The sequence below is a fragment of the Eptesicus fuscus genome, chromosome 1 (genome assembly GCF_027574615.1).
Source record: "Eptesicus fuscus isolate TK198812 chromosome 1, DD_ASM_mEF_20220401, whole genome shotgun sequence".
Taxonomy (NCBI): Eukaryota; Metazoa; Chordata; class Mammalia; order Chiroptera; family Vespertilionidae; genus Eptesicus; species Eptesicus fuscus.
Window position 1 is genome coordinate 94602874 of NC_072473.1, and position 18896 is coordinate 94621769.

At 41.5% G+C, this 18896-nt stretch overlaps 1 protein-coding gene across 1 annotated transcript in view; it reads right to left on the reverse strand.

Moving 5' to 3' along the window:
• Nucleotides 1-18896, reverse strand: part of AFF2 (ALF transcription elongation factor 2) — a 494373-nt gene that overhangs the window by 239473 nt on the left and 236004 nt on the right. The window contains 1 exon segment of the mRNA XM_054719638.1: nucleotides 7515-7559. Within this exon segment, the coding sequence (XP_054575613.1) occupies nucleotides 7515-7559 (45 nt within the window).

Here is an 18896-nt window from a genome sequence, read left to right on the forward strand (position 1 = left end):
GCCTATGTCAGTGTTTGCCAACCTGATTTATATGGCAGGGAGAGATCTGTAAGACAATACAGTTTATAAAATCAAGTTCCCTAAATTCTAAGTAGCAAATTCTGCATCCCTCATAAACAGTGAATTACCCTTACAGATGTTTGCCTATAAAATTATCAACTATTGAAGGTGCTTTGGTAGGAAACACAATCTGTTCAGTGTCAAATCCAAGAGAAACATTTCATATGCATTTTTACTCTAGAAATGAATTAGTTGATAGTTTATTGATATCTTAAAGTAAATCCTTGCTAGGAATAAATAAATCATACCATTGCAGAACAAATAATCATTGAACATCCATCCTTAGCTAGTAGCATTTAGCTCATGCTTCTCTACTTGGCTTAAGTCTTCCAGAAATGATTACTCTAGGACCCATAAAACCCTGTGGAGCTTAGAAAAGAAGCTTCTGCTGCTGCTCACATTATTACATATGAGCAGCTTAAGAATCCCTCAAATGATAGATGAATTGTAACTCCAAAACGCCATCACTGGGGCCAGAATTGTTATTATTTTTCATTTCTATTTGTTCTTGAGGGTAGCTTGACTCTCAAGAGAAAATGGAATGCTGATGAAAGCAGGTACACAGGCTGGGCTGCACTGAGCTGATTATTGCCTTAAAGTCTCTGATTTGTAAAATTTATAATAAGCAATAATGTTCTTGACAAGTAGTAAAACATCTGAATTTATGCAACTTATTCTGTGGGAGAAGGGCAATTTGCCAGAAAAGTGCTGTAGGTTGGTTAATTCTGGATTGTTTGAAAAACTGCTTGAAATTGTTTTGACATAACTGGATTTGTACAAATTAAGGAAACAAAAAAAGCTGAAATGAACTGTTTGTTAATGCCATAATTATGAAGTGAAATGGAACTTGTGAATTGTGGATGGATTCAGGTAAACCAACAGGAACAGAGGGAATGTGTGACATGACATTGTCAGAGACATGGGGACAAATTACTTAACCTTCTGGGTTTCACCCTTTCCTATTTTGTAAAATGTGATTAATAAGACAATCTGTTAGGGCTGTTATGAAGAGAAAATGACAATGTGCTTAAGTAGTATACCTGGCATATAGTAAGTAGCACATTATTATTGTTATTTATTTTATTAATAGCAGTAATTTATTGCTATTATTTTATTATTTGAAATGAGATTTGAAAATATTAAGAATAGCAGGAAGAAATAATTCATTCTTCAAACCTGCTCAACGTATGTTGGTTTGCTGGTATTCTTAGTCAAAGCTTCTAAAATAAATCAGCCAGTGTCTGAAGCATTTTTATAGGTCTTATTTTTTCCAGTTTTATTGAGAAATAATTGATATATACTAGTATCTCTATATAAGTTCAAGGAGTACAGCATGATAGTTTGATTTTATATAGTGAAATTATTAGCATAGTAGGTTCAGCTAACATCCATCTTCTCACATAAATACAACAAAAATAAAAGAAAAAAAGGAAAAAATTTTGTGATGAGAACTCATAAGATTCAGTCTCTTAACAATTTTTCTATGTGCCAAACAGTATGTACCATACTATACCACTATAGTCATTGTGTTGGACATTACCTCATTAGTACTTATCTATACTAATAAAAGGGTAATATGTTAATTAGACTGGACATCTTCCGGATGTCCTCCTGGACAAAGCCACTGTGGCAGGGGCCGAGGCAGAGGCAGTTAGGGGCCATCAGGCCCACAGGGGAGGGCAGTTACGGCCAATCAGGCTGGCAGGGGAGGGAAGTTAGGGGTGATAAGGCATTAAGGCAGGTCAGTGGTTAGGAGCCAGTGGTCCCAGATTGCAGGAGGGATGCTCTCAATCTTTTGCTATTATCTAACAACTAGAGGCCCGGTGCACAGATATGTGCACCAGTGGGGTCCCATGGTCTGGCCTGCGAAGATCAGGCTGAAACTGGCAGTCAGACATCCCCTGAGAGGTCCCGGATTAGAGAGGGTGCAGGCTGGGCTGAGGGACCCCCCCCCCACATGCATGAATTTAGTGCACTGGGCCTCTAGTTTATCTTATTATTGTAAATTTGTACCTTTTGACCAACTTCTTCCAATTTACCCTCCCCTTGTTTATGTCTTTGGTAAAAAAAAGTCCAATCTCTTTTTCTATGAATTTTTTTTTAGATCCCACATACAGGTGAGATCATATAGTATTTGTCTTGAGGTCCATACATATTGTCACAAATGAATAGGATTTCCTCATTTTTATGGCAGAATAATATTCCAGTACACACACAAACACAACTTCTTTATTCGTTCATCCATCAATGGGCACTTAGGTTGTTTCTATGTCTTGGCTATTGTGGATAATGCTGTTGTGAACATGGGAGTGCAGATATCTTTTTGAGTTAGTGCTTTTATTTCCTTTGCACATATTATTATCAGAAATGGAATTTAAGCAATATATATATATATATATATATATATATATATATATATATATATATATTTTTTAAATCAAAGATTTCTTGCTGTAGGTTTGTGAATAAGGTGGCTGACAGTTAGGTGTAGTGCAAAATGAAGTCTGAGTTCTATTTCTCCTTTGCCATATACTAGCCTCACCCTAGAATACAGGTCATTTATAACCTCTTTGGGTCTCAACTTCCTGATATAGTAAGGAACTAACATGTTTCTTATGATAAACACTAGAGGTCCAGTGCATGAAATTCGTGCATGGGGTGGGGGTGTCCCTCAGCCCAGCCTGCACCCTCTCCAATCTGGGACCCCTCGAGGGATGTCCGACTGCCCATTTAGACCCGATGGGATCAGGTCTAAACGGGCAGTTAGACATCCCTCTCACAATCCAGGACTGCTGGCTCCCAACTGCTCGCCTGCCTGCCTTCCTGATTGCCCATAACTGCTTCTGCCTGCCAGCCTGATCACCCCCTAACCACTCCCATGCCAGCCTGATTGATGTCTAACTGCACCCCTGCCAGCCTGTTTTCCCCCAACTTCCCTCCTCTGCCGGCCTGGTCACTCCTAATTGCCCACCCCTGCAGGGTTGGTCACCCCCAACTGTCCTCCCTTGCAGGCCTGGTGCCTCCCAACTGCCCTCTCCTGCTGGCCATCTTGTGGTGGCCATCTTGTGTCCACATGGGGGCAGAACCTTTGACCACATGGGGGCAGCAATCTTGTGTGTTGGAGTGATGGTCAATCTGCATATTACTCTTTTATTAGATAGGATAGAGGCCTGTTGCATGGGTAGAGGCCAGCTGGTTTGCCCTGAAGGGTGTCCCAGATCAGGGTGGGGGTTACCTTGGGGCATGGGGTGGCCTGGGCGAGAGGCCTGTGGTGGTTTGCAGGCCAGCCACACCCTCTGGCGACCCAAGTGGAGGCCCTGGTATCTGGAATTTATTTACCTTCTATAATTGAAACTTTGTAGCCTGGAGCAGAGCCAAGCCTCCTGCTTGATCCATGACTGCCGCCATTTCTGTTGGAATTTATTTACCTTCTATAATTGAAACTTTGTACCCTTGAGTGGAGGCCTGGGCCTGCCAGGGTGTGTGGAAAGCTTTGCTTCCTTAATTGCCAGGGAAACCCAAGCCTCCCTCCTGCTCTCTGTGGCCACAGCCATCTTGGTTGTTGTTAATTTGCATACTCGCTCTGATTGGCTGGTGGGTGTGGCTGGTGGGTGTAGTGGAGTGATAATTAATTTGCATATTACTCTTTTATTAGATAGGATAAGATAACAAGGTTCAAGTGCTTTGAAATTCAGTTGTGCCCTAGGGAAATAAGTTTGCTATATCGGGTTAAGTGGGCTCTGGAAGACCAGACAAGGTGGGATACAACCTAGTAAGAGAACTTGGAGTGCAAGCAAACAAGGAGAAGTGGAAGTGATGGTCTGAAAGGAAGCTGAGCCCATTATCAGAGGAATGGTAAGAGCAACTTTCAGAGAAAGCCAGCTGGTTTGAATTTGAACAGCATTTTTGGAAAAAAAGGGTGGGGGGCAACATAAAATACATTAGGCAAAAGCATTTCCATTGCCGGGACACTGATGGGCTGAGAATTGGGGAGAGGTAATTTGTACTGACCTTCATTAATAAAATTAGTTTTTCCCTATGTTAGACGAATTGGGTTTGCATACATTTGTCTGCAGTGCTATAGAGGAAAAAAGGCGGGGGGGAATCAGGGAGGTTGGAAAAGTTGAGAGAGCAAACATACTGAGATCTCCATGTTACATATGCAAACAGAGTTTACACTTTAAAGATTCCTTCACTGCAGGTGGATGGTGGGGTGAAAAGGTGAATAATCACACCTTGCTTTATAGATGAAAAGATTGAAAAGCCACACAGCTAGGCAGTGATGGAATGTCATGAGCAACTAGAGGCCAGTCCTCCCTGTCTCTTGGCTCCTTCATCTGCATAGCTCCATTTCAGTAAGGAAGAGAAGATGACCTTACTTGCTCTGGAATCTGTTTAGTTTGAAAAACATTGAGGGTGTTAGAAAGAGTTGGAGATAAATAGTAAAGGTACTCCCTCCAAGAAGTAGGCCGATGGGGAGCAAAGTGACAGAGAGACTGTAGAATCATCCAAAAGAAATAGAAATATGAATGTGTGATAACAAAATATACAGTAAGAACTCTGTTGTTCCATGAAATGCAGTCTGTAAAAGTTTAAGAATTAGTAATAAACTTTAGGACATAAACTTCAGAAAGCGTATTTTTATTCCAAGTATGGTAAATGAAATATGTCATTCTTCAATTTAAAAAAGCCCACTCATTAATGGTGTTTTTTTTTAAAAAAGTAAAGAATTATAGCCCTGGCCGAAATGGTTTAGTTGGTTGAGAGTTGTCTCAGCACTTAAGGGTTGGTTCAATACCCAGTCAGGACACATGCCCAAGTTGTGGGCATGATCCCTGGTAGGAGATATGCAGGAGGCAGCTCTCTCCCCTTTCTTTCTCTCTCCCCTCCTCTCTCTCTACTTTTTGTTGTTATTGTTGTTAATCCTCACCTGAGGATATTTTTCCATTTATTTTTCCAGATAGTGGAAGGGAGAGGGAGAAACACACAGAAAGAAACGTTGATGTGAACAAGACACATTGATTAGTTGCCTCCTGCATGTGCCCTGACCAGGGCCAGGTATGAAGCCTGCAACCGAGGTACATGCCCTTGACCACAATCAAATCCTGGACCCTTCAGTCCACTGGCCAACACTCTATTCATTGAGATAAACAGGCTATGGCCTTTCCTCTCTTTCTGAAATCAATAAAGACAGATAAAAAAGACTTCTATATAACCTACTAGAGGCCCAGTGCATGATTAAATCATGCACGTGAGGAGTCCCCTAGGCCTAACCTGCCATCCTGGTGCCAGAGTGGACAGGCACCCAGCTCCCACGCTTTCACTTTCGATCACGGGGGAGCTGGGTGCCTGTCCACTGGTGCACCAGGCCTTTCAGAAGCTCCGGCACGGGGGAGGCTTCTGAAAGGCCTGGTGCCAGAGCGGACGGGCACCCAGCTCCCCCGCTTTTGATGGTCCACGGCAGGACGTGGGCTCGCTGCCCCAGAGGCCCCTTCTGTGCTGCAGCACAGCCATGGCACAAGCTCAGCGTCCTGCTGGCCCAATCAGCCATCCCGGCCACCCTGAGTCCTGCCCCCCCGCGCCTCCTGGCCAATCGTGGGCATAGCTAAGGTACGGTCAATTTGCATATTTGTCTATTATTAGGTAGCATAGCCTCTCAAAAAAGTAAGAAAAGACATTTCGCCAAATTCTCCTGTACAAACAACAGAAAAACACATTTTACTCTCTCAAAGGGTGCTAGCTTTTTCAAACTTATTAAAACAACCTGCTTTTTTTCTTTCCATGTGACATTCTGTTTCTCTAAGTGGCTTCTCCAGCAGACTGGAGTTGCCAGCCCCTGGCACGTGTTCAACCGCTCTCCTCACTTAGTCACTGTGTGAGCCACCTAGGCACCTGGGCCAGGTTGCTCTTAAGTAGAAATTTCAATTGTGACAGATTAGGTAGTAATTTTTGAAATGGGTCCAGCATTCCTTTGTGAGTTAATAAAAGACCACTGACATCACTTGGAAAAACAAGACTACTGTAGTGACCAGGGTAATATGTTCCTTTAAGGAACACAGCCATCACACAAGTAAAGATTTTGTTTATTTGGTGTATCTGACCTTTGTTCATCCAATGGAAAGAGCAAGGGACTGGGTTACCAGGGTACACCACACTCATGGATTTCACAACAGTCAACCACCCCAAACTCAGACCCTTGGATCCCAAGGAAAGATGACTAAGGGGTTCCTGGTCTCTTAACTTATAAAAGTAGCCAGCATATCCCTAATTCAGATAGTCTCATCTCTGATCAGAGTGATAGGACTCCTTTTTAATAATCATTAACAATGATTTTTAGCTAAAAAGGTACATGAATATCCACAAAAGTTGAAATCACGTGGCTATTCCATTTGGTAGTAAACAGTTTTCTGCTCTTTATTATTCCTTTGGCTGTGATTTCCCAGGGTTTGAATAAAAAACTGGACTTCTAAGAAGCATTTACCAGGAGGAGTCTCAGGGGGAATTGGAGTGAATGTGGTAAGTGAGGAAAGGGGGTGCAGAATTTTAAATGGCACACAGATTCTTTCCCAAATGGAAATCCTACATGGTTCCTCCTGGTCACAGTGATAATAATTTATCATAATAAAAAGCATCCATATACTACTTGGCAGATAATACGGGAATAAGGACAGGTATTATTGTCCTATTTTACAGAAAAGACAGGGAGATTCAGAAAGATGAAGTCATCTGTACAAATCATAGAAATGACAAATAGTGGAGGCAGGACTGGACCTCTCTTCTATGACACCTATTTTTCATGTACCATATTGCCTTATGATGCCAAAAGCCAGAGGCAGGAGATACATTTTTCTGGCTTGGCTTTGGTTTTTCCTTTTGGTTAATCATTTACTTTGGGAGAAGTTAGTGCCACCATTTGTAAATTTTTGCTGCCTCATGCTATTCTCATGTGCAAATTCACTCCCATCAGTATAATTTCTCACTGACCATCATTCTTGTTTCTCTTCCCATCCTTGCTTCCACATCTCAACCCCTCCTTATAGGCTACAATTTCCATAACCATGTACCATCAGCAATGTAGTGGAATACAACAATGACATTGTCTTGAGATCCCAGAAAGCAGAAAGGCAAAAATTTTCGGTAAGATGTTTAAATAGGGAAAGTTTCCTTAAACAGGTGTTGAGTCCATCCAGACTCCAAAGAAAGAGCCATAAGGATGTCAGAATGGGACAGAAGGTTGGTGAGATTAGGATATTAGCTTGATTAAAGGATCGGCATTACAGGTAAGAAAAGAGACAGGAGGTATAAGCAGAAGGGTCTTGAAGTTATACTCCTGGAAACAGAACAGTAATTACTTTAAACAGTTTAAGCAGATATATTGCTTCATTACTTTAAACAGTTTAAGCAGATATATTGCTTCATTATTAAAAGGCACAGAAATAAAGGTTTAAACTCACCCTCAAGATTTCTTCAACACAGCTTGGATCACTGGGAAGGCTTACCTAAAACAAAATAAACATAAAAAAATTAAGCACAATCTAGTTACTTTCAGAGAAGCTTATTGCATATTATTTTTACTCTTTAGGAAAAATTGTAAAGAAAATAAATATAGGTATCAATGTGGTTTTTCCTTAATATATACAAAGCACAAGGGATCTTCAAATGACCAATTTTATTTTACTTCAATGAAACAGTAAGACCACAGTGCAAGGTGCAGAAAGCAAGTGCCTCATTCTGTCACTGATTTGCTGTTGGACACTGAGCCATCCTTCCCCATTGACCAGACTTCACTTTGCTCATCTACTGGTATTCAAAGAAGGAGTTCAACTTCCTGATCTTTAAGGTCTCTTTGACCTTCTGACACAGTTTAGTGTGTTACTCATGATCACAGATTTTTAAAAGATGAGGTCTATATGAAAAACTTCTACGATTAAATTAAGTTCTCTTTGAACTTATGAGCCCAACCAGACGCCTACAATTCTTATTGAAAACACAGGATAAAACTCCTATGTAAACTGCATGCTTGCCTTGGCACTTAGACTCTTACATATACACAGTTAATCCCTTGAGCCATCTTTCCCAGTGTGACAACTTTCTAATCAACCAAAATTCAATTACCTAGCAGAAATGTACTGAGGACATACTCCATGTCTGGCAGTTGGCCCTTTCCTCTAGGGGCTCCATAATGAAAGCAAGAATCCAAACACCAAAGTGAGACACCAGCTATAAAACAATTTATAACGAAGGACTTGAGAGCCATCTGGACAAAGGTCTTCTGGGCATGATGTCACCTGTGCAGGTATGGGCATCCCCCCAACATTCTTACCACTCTCCTTCATACCTTCAGCCTGTCCAGAATTGCAATCTGATCATTTCCACCTCCCTCCAGTTCTGATAAATATCATATTTGCTCTCTTTGATTCACTGCCTTGGGATATAAAAAGATGGTTTTATGCAGAGAGCACTTTCACATAGTCCACATGTTTCAGGCCTCTTACAGGGCAATTAAGTCATAATCCCTTAGTTACTCTGACACATTTGAATATGAACATAATTATATTTCAGGAAATGGACTAGAATATGGATCCAGTTTCCCTCAAAGTTAAAATATATGTTAAACTCATCAGCAAATCTTAACTTAGCATTAAAGTTGCTACTGTGCATGCATTAATTTCAACTAATATTTTTGAATACCTTCTCCATGTAAAGTCACCTGCTCCAAGTAGCATAAAATCCCTAGTGGGGGAGGCAGGCTGAGAAAGAGCCACCAACAATGAGTGGCCATCCAGCCTGGGTTACCCTGGCATAATTAATCGATAGTGTCCTCTTTCCACCTTAAAAATGTCCCAGTTTGGATGAAAAATTATACAGTCACCCTTCCAAGAACTATCATATTCTAATACCAAATAGAAGAAAAATAAAAAGAAAGGCTAAAAAAGTTGGCTGGGCACACATTGTCAAGAACCTTAAATGTAGATTTTTGTTAGGGAACCATAGGTGGCCTAGCACAGTTCTTTGTTAATTTATCCATTCATTAAGCAAATATTTTTGAGGGCCAGAGTCTGTGCCACTAGACTTGCAGTAGGCACAGATATAATAGGAAGCAAAAGGAAACAGTTTCTTCTCTCATGGAGTTTGCAAATTCAAGAGGAAGGCAGATATGAAGAATCACATAGTTAATGTACAACTGTAACTGTGGTAAGTGCTACAAAGGAGATCATCCTATGGACACTAGTTCTTCAAAAGAAAGAATTAACTAGTGAGTATTACCTAGGTGCATGTCCAAATAATTGAGAAATGCTGCAGTCTCTCTGCCTCTTGGAGATCCATGATGCAAATTAAAGGCTCTGGGACGCCTATCTAATTTGTTTAATATAGCACTTCCCAATTTTCTTGACTGAATTCTTAGGTTTTTAATATTTGTAATACCCCCCATTAACAATTATTATAATTTCACAGAATGAATACTTACAGAACATCTACTTGGAGATAGTGTTCTATTACAAGATTACAGAACTCAACTGATTATTCTTAACAGCAAATAAAATCTCATTCCATTGTTCAGTGCTCCAATAACTATTTTCCAAGACAATTCTTAAACTTCTAATGAATACCTTCCCCAAACACCAATATCAAAAATGATTATAGCAAAATCTTTAATCTTTAATATTGCTATTGCATTGTGTCAGTGTGGGCTGCCTGAGCTAAAAATATATGGCCCACTCTCATGAGAAGGTCTTTGTTTTCCTTTTTCCATACAAATGCATAAACATTAATTTTTTAATTAAAAATAAAAAATATTGGCAATATGCAAACACAACATTTATGAGTATAAATGTTGGGTGGGAGTCCTAGCCCTATCACCAGGGAGCTGGACTTTGTAACTAATCCTTTAAAATTCCACTTTTTCCAATTGTAAAATAAAATAAAATAATAGTAATAACAATACCTATTCCTTTAAAATCTAACAGGGTTTCTGTGAACAGGAAATGAAATAAATAATGTGAATATACTTTATAACCCACAAAGCCCCACAGAATGAGTCAGGTTTGTACCCCTTGTCCTGTTCTTCTTACTGCTTTATTATTAAGTCCAATCTTCTTGTCTTTTCAAGGTAAAATTTGACTCACTCTTGTCAACTGCAAACATCATCTCTACAGCCAGTATTATGAATATCCATTTCCTTATTGGGGAAATGCTGTCAAAATAGGAAGAGTTGTGGACTCTGGGGCTTTACAGGAAATCTAATAATGACTTATTGCAGTTGGTAGCACTCAGGATTGGGAATAACTCTACAGACAAGGACAGAGAAATAAATATGCATTCACATGAAGTGTTCAGAATTTTTTAAAGGAAATAATGGAATCAAGCATACACATGGAGCCACTAGTTCCACAAATTAATCTAGTCCTGCCCTATAGCTGTTTACACTGCCAGACAACTACATTCAAGCCGCACGTATTTTTCCCACTGCAAGTGTGTTTGAGTTAACCGGCGAGTATTTCCTAGGTGCCTAGAAGAGTGTGAGGTATTGTGGATTGCTAATACAAATAACTATGAAACTTGGCCTCTTTCTTTCCAAGTTACATGTCCAGAAGGGGTGGGAAAACAAACAATTAGAGACCCACTGGGATATACATTGTAAGGTAATCCTGACAAGGGTAATAGGATGGCATTCATTCACCCCCTCCACCTATTCAGTTCTTCCATTTATTTCTTTACACAGCAAATCTGGATTGAATTCACATTATGCTCAAGATGGTGCCAAGAGGGAGTATTTAAAGAACTAAAGACAACATAATTTGTGCCTTCAAGATGCCACACAAATTGGGGAGACAAACATTTATAAGGGAAACAGACAATACTGACAATACCATACAGGAGGTTTGATTTAGGTGTCCAGGAGACAGTACCTACCGGGCTTGTGGACAGAGTCACGTCCGACAGAAGCTCCCAGCCGCCGAGATCCTGACTGTAGTCCTCATTCCATATAGGAGTGAGAGGCCAAGGACTTGACATGGCTGAGAAGTGGTGGGGCCACCTGAAGCCACTCTGGTCTCTGAGCTCCCTGCAGAGCTGCGCCGGGGAAGAAAGCTGAACTAAGGCTATGGATCAGCCCAAATTTTGCCCAGTTGCTCTCTCTATGTCTCTCTCTGTCTCTCTTTCTCTGACGCACACCCCTCTTGCAGTAATTCTGGAGTCACTCAGACAGGTGTGAGAGAAGACTGGAGAAGAGAGCTAGTGGTGATACCAGGATTAGAACTGCTATCCGATGAGTTGCCAAACCGCTGTTTAATTCCGGAGTCACCTTCTCTTCTCTTTAAATCCTCTCTTGAGTATTCAGATAGTCCACAAAGCGCAAGTTAGCCACTCAGAGCTGCAGCGTTCTTTTGCATTCCCCCTCTCTAACCCCTCCTCCTGGAGCAGAAAGCAAGGCTGTGCTCTTCTCACTCCTGGTCCCAAAAGAACCTCTTGCGCTGGGCACAAATGTGGTCTTCTGAAGGCCAGCCAGGAAGGCAAGCGCACGTCAGGCAGGTGGTGAATTGACTGAGAGCCCTCACAAGTGCCTACCCTCTATGCATGTGACAGTGTAGGCTGCCACCCCATGTAGCCACAGAGAGACCACACACAGATCATCTGCCTAGTGATAAATACATATCTTAGGAAATAATCAGGGTACCTTTAAATAATCAAATATTCAATTAACTGCAGCAACAATAAATGAATTGCATAGGATGTTTTAATCATTCTGGAATTAATCAGTTTGGAGAATACTTCTTGGCGATTAGGGTAATATAAGATATCAAAAATACGCTGATTGTGGCATTGAGAGACATAAGCAGCAGCTAGCACTAATAGAAAACATTGAGATTAATGTAAAACATTAAAAGAATAATAATCACCACATTGTTAACCCAGAGGAGCTCAAATGCATGCCTCTCAGTACATTATTATTAAGGGATTGTGGGAGAAGAGAGGTCATTTTTCCCCTTAAAATCATCCTGAGGTTGCCTTATAATACCTGGCAATCAAAGCCCACTATTCTAGGTATATTTCACCTTGGCAATGACTTCGTAAAGCAGGCTTACAGCTGTTGGTGGGGAGGTTGTTGTGCTGGGTCGGGGATCAGGTGGGGGAATAGAGCTAAAAGGAAAAAAAAAGAAAAACTCATGGGCATTGACAACAGTGTAGTGATTGCAGGAGGGGCATGAGGGGGTGGAGGAGAGTTTAGGGAGGATAAATGGTGATGGACTGAAACTTGACTTGGTGAACACACAATACAGTGTACAGATGATGTATTGTAGAATTGCGCACCTGAAACTATATAGTTTTGTTCATCCGTGTCACCCCACTAAATTTAATAAAAAGGACAAAAACTTAAAAGTTGCAAGTTTAATTGCTAATGAATGCTTGAATTCCCCTAACAAGTGCCAGTGACTCTGACTGACATACCAATAGCACAAAATACTATGTTATCGGTCCAGTTAAAAACAATATCCACGACTGACACAATGTGGCTTCTAAATTAATTCAGTTTGTATTTTTATTAACAAATTGCTACATTTATACCTATGATTGATTTGCAACACACAGTTCTCCCCTGCATGGCATTACTAGTAAAATGAAAACTCAGGTTATGCTATTGTATTACCAAATGAACTTTCTATCATTAAAAAAATTTTTAATCCACGTCATCGATCATTTGTAAAAGCAAGAGGAAAGCAGCCTCAAAGGTTTTATCTCCCCTCCCCATCCAGGGAGTCCAAGTTTTCCAAAACTTCAAACACAGTTCACATAAGGATTCTTCTGTCTCTTGATTTCTGCCTCACCTTAACCTGTCACTATTCTAGTTTGTATTCATGAGTCTGTGATTAAATGAGAACAGTTAATATTACATAAGCTACAGACACAAGTCCTCAAGTAATATAACTTTAATGAAAACAAAATAAAGATTTCATAACAGTGAAATGTTACAGCCAACTTGGTCATCTTTTAATTTCTTTTTAATGCAGTCCTGAGTGTCTAAAGAGTTGATATTTACATTAAAATATTTTTCTGTCCATTTTTAAGGGAGTTATATGGTCAAAATATCCCATGTAAAACAGGCTAATATTCACCATTTCCTCTAAGAAAAGAAGGAGCCAAAAATAGAATGTGAAGATCAAAGGAATTTAACATTTGCCATTTTAAGCCATGTACAGAAAATTACCTGTTGCTCAGAATCTTACATGGAACTAAAACTAAAAAGGTAGAGACAGCAATCACATTTTATTTGAACAAATAAATGATATAATTTACTATATTTTCTGGGGGCATAAACAGATAGTGGAAGGAGACTGGTCTTTGAAACTGGACAAACTTAGATTTTAATCCCAGCTCTGAAAACTGAACATCTCTAAGCCTCTGTTTCCCTCTGTATATAAGGGGAATTTATAAAAAAAAAATCTACTGCTAGGCTTATTGTGGGGTTGAGATGTCCTGAGGTATATAAAAGTACCTTAGCCTGCTAGGTTGTGCATCGTAAGTCTCCAACACCTTCTATTCTAAGTTCCCTCTAAGGACCTTGGAAAGGTGTGTCAGTACCGTGTGCCTTGTGACCAATGGATAATTTGATCACCTTGTAAATTAGCCCCTAGATATCTTGTGAATGTTACTATTTGTTAAATCCTATTCAGGTTGCTGCTGCTCCATCTGGTGACTCTGACTGAGGTGACAAAGCGGGCTAGAGTGGGACTTGATGGGCTAATAGAATACAGAGAAGGAGCAGTGGGGGTGGGAGAAGTGGAGAAAGTGTGGGTGATGTGCTTTATTATGAACTCACCTCTTCCCTGATTACATTAAAAATGAGCAACAGGGGGCCCTAACTGTTTTGGCTCAGTGGATAGAGCATCGGCCTGCGGACTGAAGAGTCCCAGGTTTGATTCTGGTCAAGAGCATGTACCTTGGTTGTGGGCACATCCCCAGTAGTAGGTGTGCAGGAAGCAGCTGATCAATGTTGCCCTCTCATTGATGTTTCTAACTTTCTATCCTTCTCCCTTCCTGTCTATAAAAAAATCAATAAAATACATTTTTTTAAAAGAATGAGCAACAGGGGAATGCATATGCAGCAAGACCCATCATCAGCTGAGAGTACCTAATGACAGATGGAATTTCAAGTGAAGAGTACTTAATTCAGTCAGCTCTGAATAGCTATTAGCTCACTGTTCATTTATTTGGTCTAATAACTGGTTTCTATACAAGAGTGACCTAAAAATGGGAAGAGGAGCTTCATCTTAAAGGAAAATAAGGTAGGACATCTAGAAAAATTACCCTAAGAAACCAAGAGCCTATCTGGAAATGCCTGGCTGCCTGACCTACAGCCCCTCCCTCCCTGGTCACCCTAGCTGGGAATTGAGGTCACTCTGGCTGCTAGTGCTACTGTCTGCCTAGGCTGTGCAGTCTCTGCTGGCTAGAATCTCCAAGGTCAGACCCCCTTCTGTATACATTCTTCAGGCTTCTTTCCTAGATCCTTAATTCTATTGCTCACACTCAAGCTGTATCCTCTTATTTATCTTTGCCAGCCTCCAGACTCTGACCCCACTCACTTGCCCTTTCCTGCCTGTGCTCTTCTCAGCCTTCTGTCTGCTCTTGGTGCCTGCCTTTTAACCCAAATACCTTACAGCCATGTACCCTTTCTTTTAAAATTTCATTGCAGACATCTGACTCCCTAGGGCTCACAGAATATACACTTCTGTCCTGTCCATATCTTCGTGCCACAACAAAAACCATTCAAGATTAAAGTCTTGATTCTATGAAATCCCTTCTTATTGCACTTCAATTAACTTTAATGGCTATCTCATGTGCAGGCCCATAATCTCTTTTAGTAAAGGATGATACTGTAAAAATACAGATGTGAAACTGAACTGAAGTAAGGCAATTTCTGAACTCTATCACTAGACATCATTAACAAGGCTAACCTGCATGAGCTAAATCCTATATAATAAAAGAGAAACATGTAAATTGACCGTACCTCTGCTACGCTCACCAGCCAATCAGGAGTGGATATGCAAATTAATCCAGCAAAGATGGTGGGTTAATTTGCATACACAGGCACCGGGTGGAGAGCAGAGCGGGAGAGCTGGAGGAGAGTGGAGTGGCTTGGGGAACTTGACTCCCCAAGCCACCAAACGGAGAGCAGAGAGGGAGAGCTGGTGGCTTGTTGGACTTGGCAGAGCTGGAGGCCGTGTGGCTTGGAGGACTTGGCAGAGCGTGGGACAGAGACAGAGCAGGAAGGGAAAACCAAGAGTGCAGGGGAGCACCAGGAATGCTGGGAATTGTAGTTCTGGTGGCAGATGGATATCCTAGACACTAGAGCAAAGTGAGCCTGGAGCAAGTTACTGTTGTGGTGGGGAATGGAGGAAAAGCAAAGGTGAGAGACATAAGTAAAATCAGAGTGTCTAGGAAAAATTAAAAGGGAAGATATCCTAAAACTTCCAGGAAATCTCCACCAATGAAGCAAAGAAAAAAAAAGCCTCTATTATTCTGTGAGCAACAAACCAAATTGGGTTGGGGTCTCAGACAATTCACTCATATGATTGCAAAGACAGACAGAAACTCCAGGATTGGAGAGGGCTCCCCTGAGGGCTCCCAGATTGGAGAGGGTGCAGGTCAGGCTGAGGGACCCACCCCCCATGCATGAATCTTCATGCACCGGGCCCCTAGTGTGTATATATATATACACACACTAGGAAGCAAGTATATATATATATATATATATATATATATATATATATATATATATCAGGAAGCAAGTTCACTTTTGAATTTTGAGAATTAAAGAGTAAATATTAGAGCTTCTAGAGTTTTCAGATGCACCTGACTGCTCCATGGTCATATCAAACTCTCATAGTATGGAGCAACTAAACAATTGCAAAGCAGTAATCTCACTTTCAGATAAATATAATCTAATAAAGTAGTGAAAAGAAAAACATGCCCACAGTTAGGAAACAATAGTTTCCTGTACATGCCCTACTGTGAATTAACTGTGTGGTTTTGGACAAATCACTTCCTCACTCTCCAGTTCATACAACAAAGGCATAGGAATATATTACACATCCCCAGTGTTTGATATTTTACATAATAGTGCAAAAACTATAGGATATCTACATAAGATTATCAACATTTTATTTTGTCATGAAAGCACATTGTAAAAATTACACCCAAAAGGTTGGAAGGACAGTTTTTATTTTTCAAATATGAAAGCAATTTTATGCCAATACACTCACACATACCATTGTTTTAATATTTCCCATTTTGTTACAAAATAACAGTACCTTCATGTTGGACTGGTGGTCAGGCAAGATGATCTCTCAGGTATGTTTTGGATTCTGTGATTTTATTCACCTTCAATTTATTCTATAATATTACATATATTTTATTCTATGTAGTAGTCCATTTCTCAACATTCAATTCTCTCTTAACATTGATTATTTTCATTGTGAATTCTTAATGGTAATTGTCAAATCCCAGGTACTTTTTCTCTTACCTTGCATATGGCTTTTCAATACATGGGAAATGCAAACTAATTTTTGTAATAACCAATCTAATCTAATAATAGACAAATATGCAAATTGACCGCACCTTCGCTACACCTAAGCCACGCCCACCAGCCAAGCCACACCCACCAACCAATCAGGACGAGTATGCAAATTGCCCCAACAAAGATGGCGGCTAATTTGCATATCAAGACAGTGTCGAAAGAAGCCAAGAGCTGCAAAGGGGAGTAAAGCTTCGAAGAAGCAAGCAAGCCAGGGGGGCGGGGGGAGGAGAAGGGAGGAGCGAAGTCAGGGCCGTGGGAAAAGGGAAACGAAGGCGGGCTGGAGGAGAAGGCGGGGCCGGCGGCAAGGGCGGAGCGGAGGCGGGGCCGAGGCCGAAGGGAAACGCAGGCAGGCTGGAGGAGAAGGCGAGGCAGGCGGCAAGGGCGGGAAGGAGGCGGGGCCGGGGGCGAAGGGAAACGCGGGTGGGCCGGAGGAGAAAGCGAGGCGGGCGGCAAGGGAGGAACGGAGGCGGGGTAGAGTGCAGCAGGAAATCCCATTGCAGGAATTTTCCTGCAACGGGAAAGCTAGTACAAACATAATTAAGAAGGCAACCATTACATAAAGTCATATAAAGCATGTAGTATAAATGTACTGTATATAGGCCTCATCTATAAAACTGGTTTCATCCTAAAATGAAGCTGAATTAAAATACTATTTATAGTACCTTTTTCTATGAGTCCACATTCCATACAGCAAAGCATATATACCACGTGTCATGTATTCCAAAGTCAAACATGAATTCTTAGTGTCCAGGAAGGCAGAAGGAAAATCAAGTAAGCATAGTGTCCTAGAAGTCTGGAGAACAAAGTGTTTCAGAGAGAAAGTGGCCATTAAGATAGGGATACAGAGTCAGCCGTTGGGTTTGGTAAAATCTAGGTCATTGATAACCTTGGTAAAAGTTGCTTCAGTGACATGTGGATGCATACTTGCCTGGTGTTTGTTGAAGAGAGAATAAGAGGAGCAAATGGAGAAAGTGCATAAACAATTTCCACTGTGAAAGGGAGCAGAGAAATGGATGATAGGTAGTAGTGATGTGGAGGTTAATATTTTTCCTTTGTTTTTATTTTTTAAGAAGGATGATATTAAGATATATTTTATACCAATGAGTATAAATTAATGGAGAGGGGGAAAATTTTGCAAAACAGAAAGTAGGTGGTGTTAAAAGCAAGTCCTTGAGAAGGAGAGAGTGGATTGAGACACAATTGGAGGGATTAGCCTGAAATAGGAGCATGGGCATTTCTGGATACTACTTCCATTGTAACAGGAAGGAAGCCATAGTACCTAGGTACATAAGCAGATGGGTGTAGAAATTAAAGATGAGAAGATGAGGTGGTACTTGTCTGACTGTATATATTTTTCTCTATAAAGTATATGGCAAGGTCATCTGCTGAGAATGAGGGGGCTGTTATTGGAAATCTGAGGAGAAAGGAAAGGTGAAAAATAGTTGTCTTTGAGAACAGCAACACAAATTTGTTAGGTAAGTATAATAGAACTAGAGGCCCAGTGCACAAAATTCGTGCACAGGGGTTGTGTGTCCCTCAGCCCATCCTACACCCTCTCCAATCTAGGACCCCTACCGGGATCGGGCCTAAACGGGCATTCGGACATCCCTCTCAAAATCCAGGACTGCTGGCTCCCAACTGCTCACCTGCCTGCCTTCCTGATTGCCCCTCACTGCTTCTGCCTGCCAACCTGATCACCCCCTAACCATTGCCCTGCAAGCCTGATTGATGACTAACTGCTCCCCTGCCAGCCTGTTTGCCCATAATTTCCCTCCCCTGCAGGCCTGGTCCCCCCTAACTGCTCTCCCCTGCATGCCTGGGTTCCCCCCAACTGCCCTTCTCTGCAGTCCCTTTCTCCCCCAACTTCCCTCCTCTGCTGGCCTGGAAACCCCTAACTACCCTCCCCTGCAGGCTTGATCGCCCCCAACTGCCCTCCTTTGCAGGCCTGGTTCCTCCCAACTGCCCTCCCCTGCTGGCCATCTTGTGGCCGCCATCTTGTTTCCACATGGGGCAGCGATCTTTGACCACATGGGGGCAGCCATCTTGTGTGTTGTAGTGATGGTCAATTTTCATATTACTCTTTTATTAGGATAGAGGCCTGGTGCACGGGTGGGGGCCAGCTGGTTTGCCCTGAAAGGTGTCCCGGATCAAGGTGGGGATTCCCTTGGGGTGTGGGGTGGCCTGGGCAAGGGGCTTGTGGTGGTTTGCAGGCCAGCCATGCCCCGCCCCCCAGCTACCCAAGCGGAGGCCCTGGTATCTG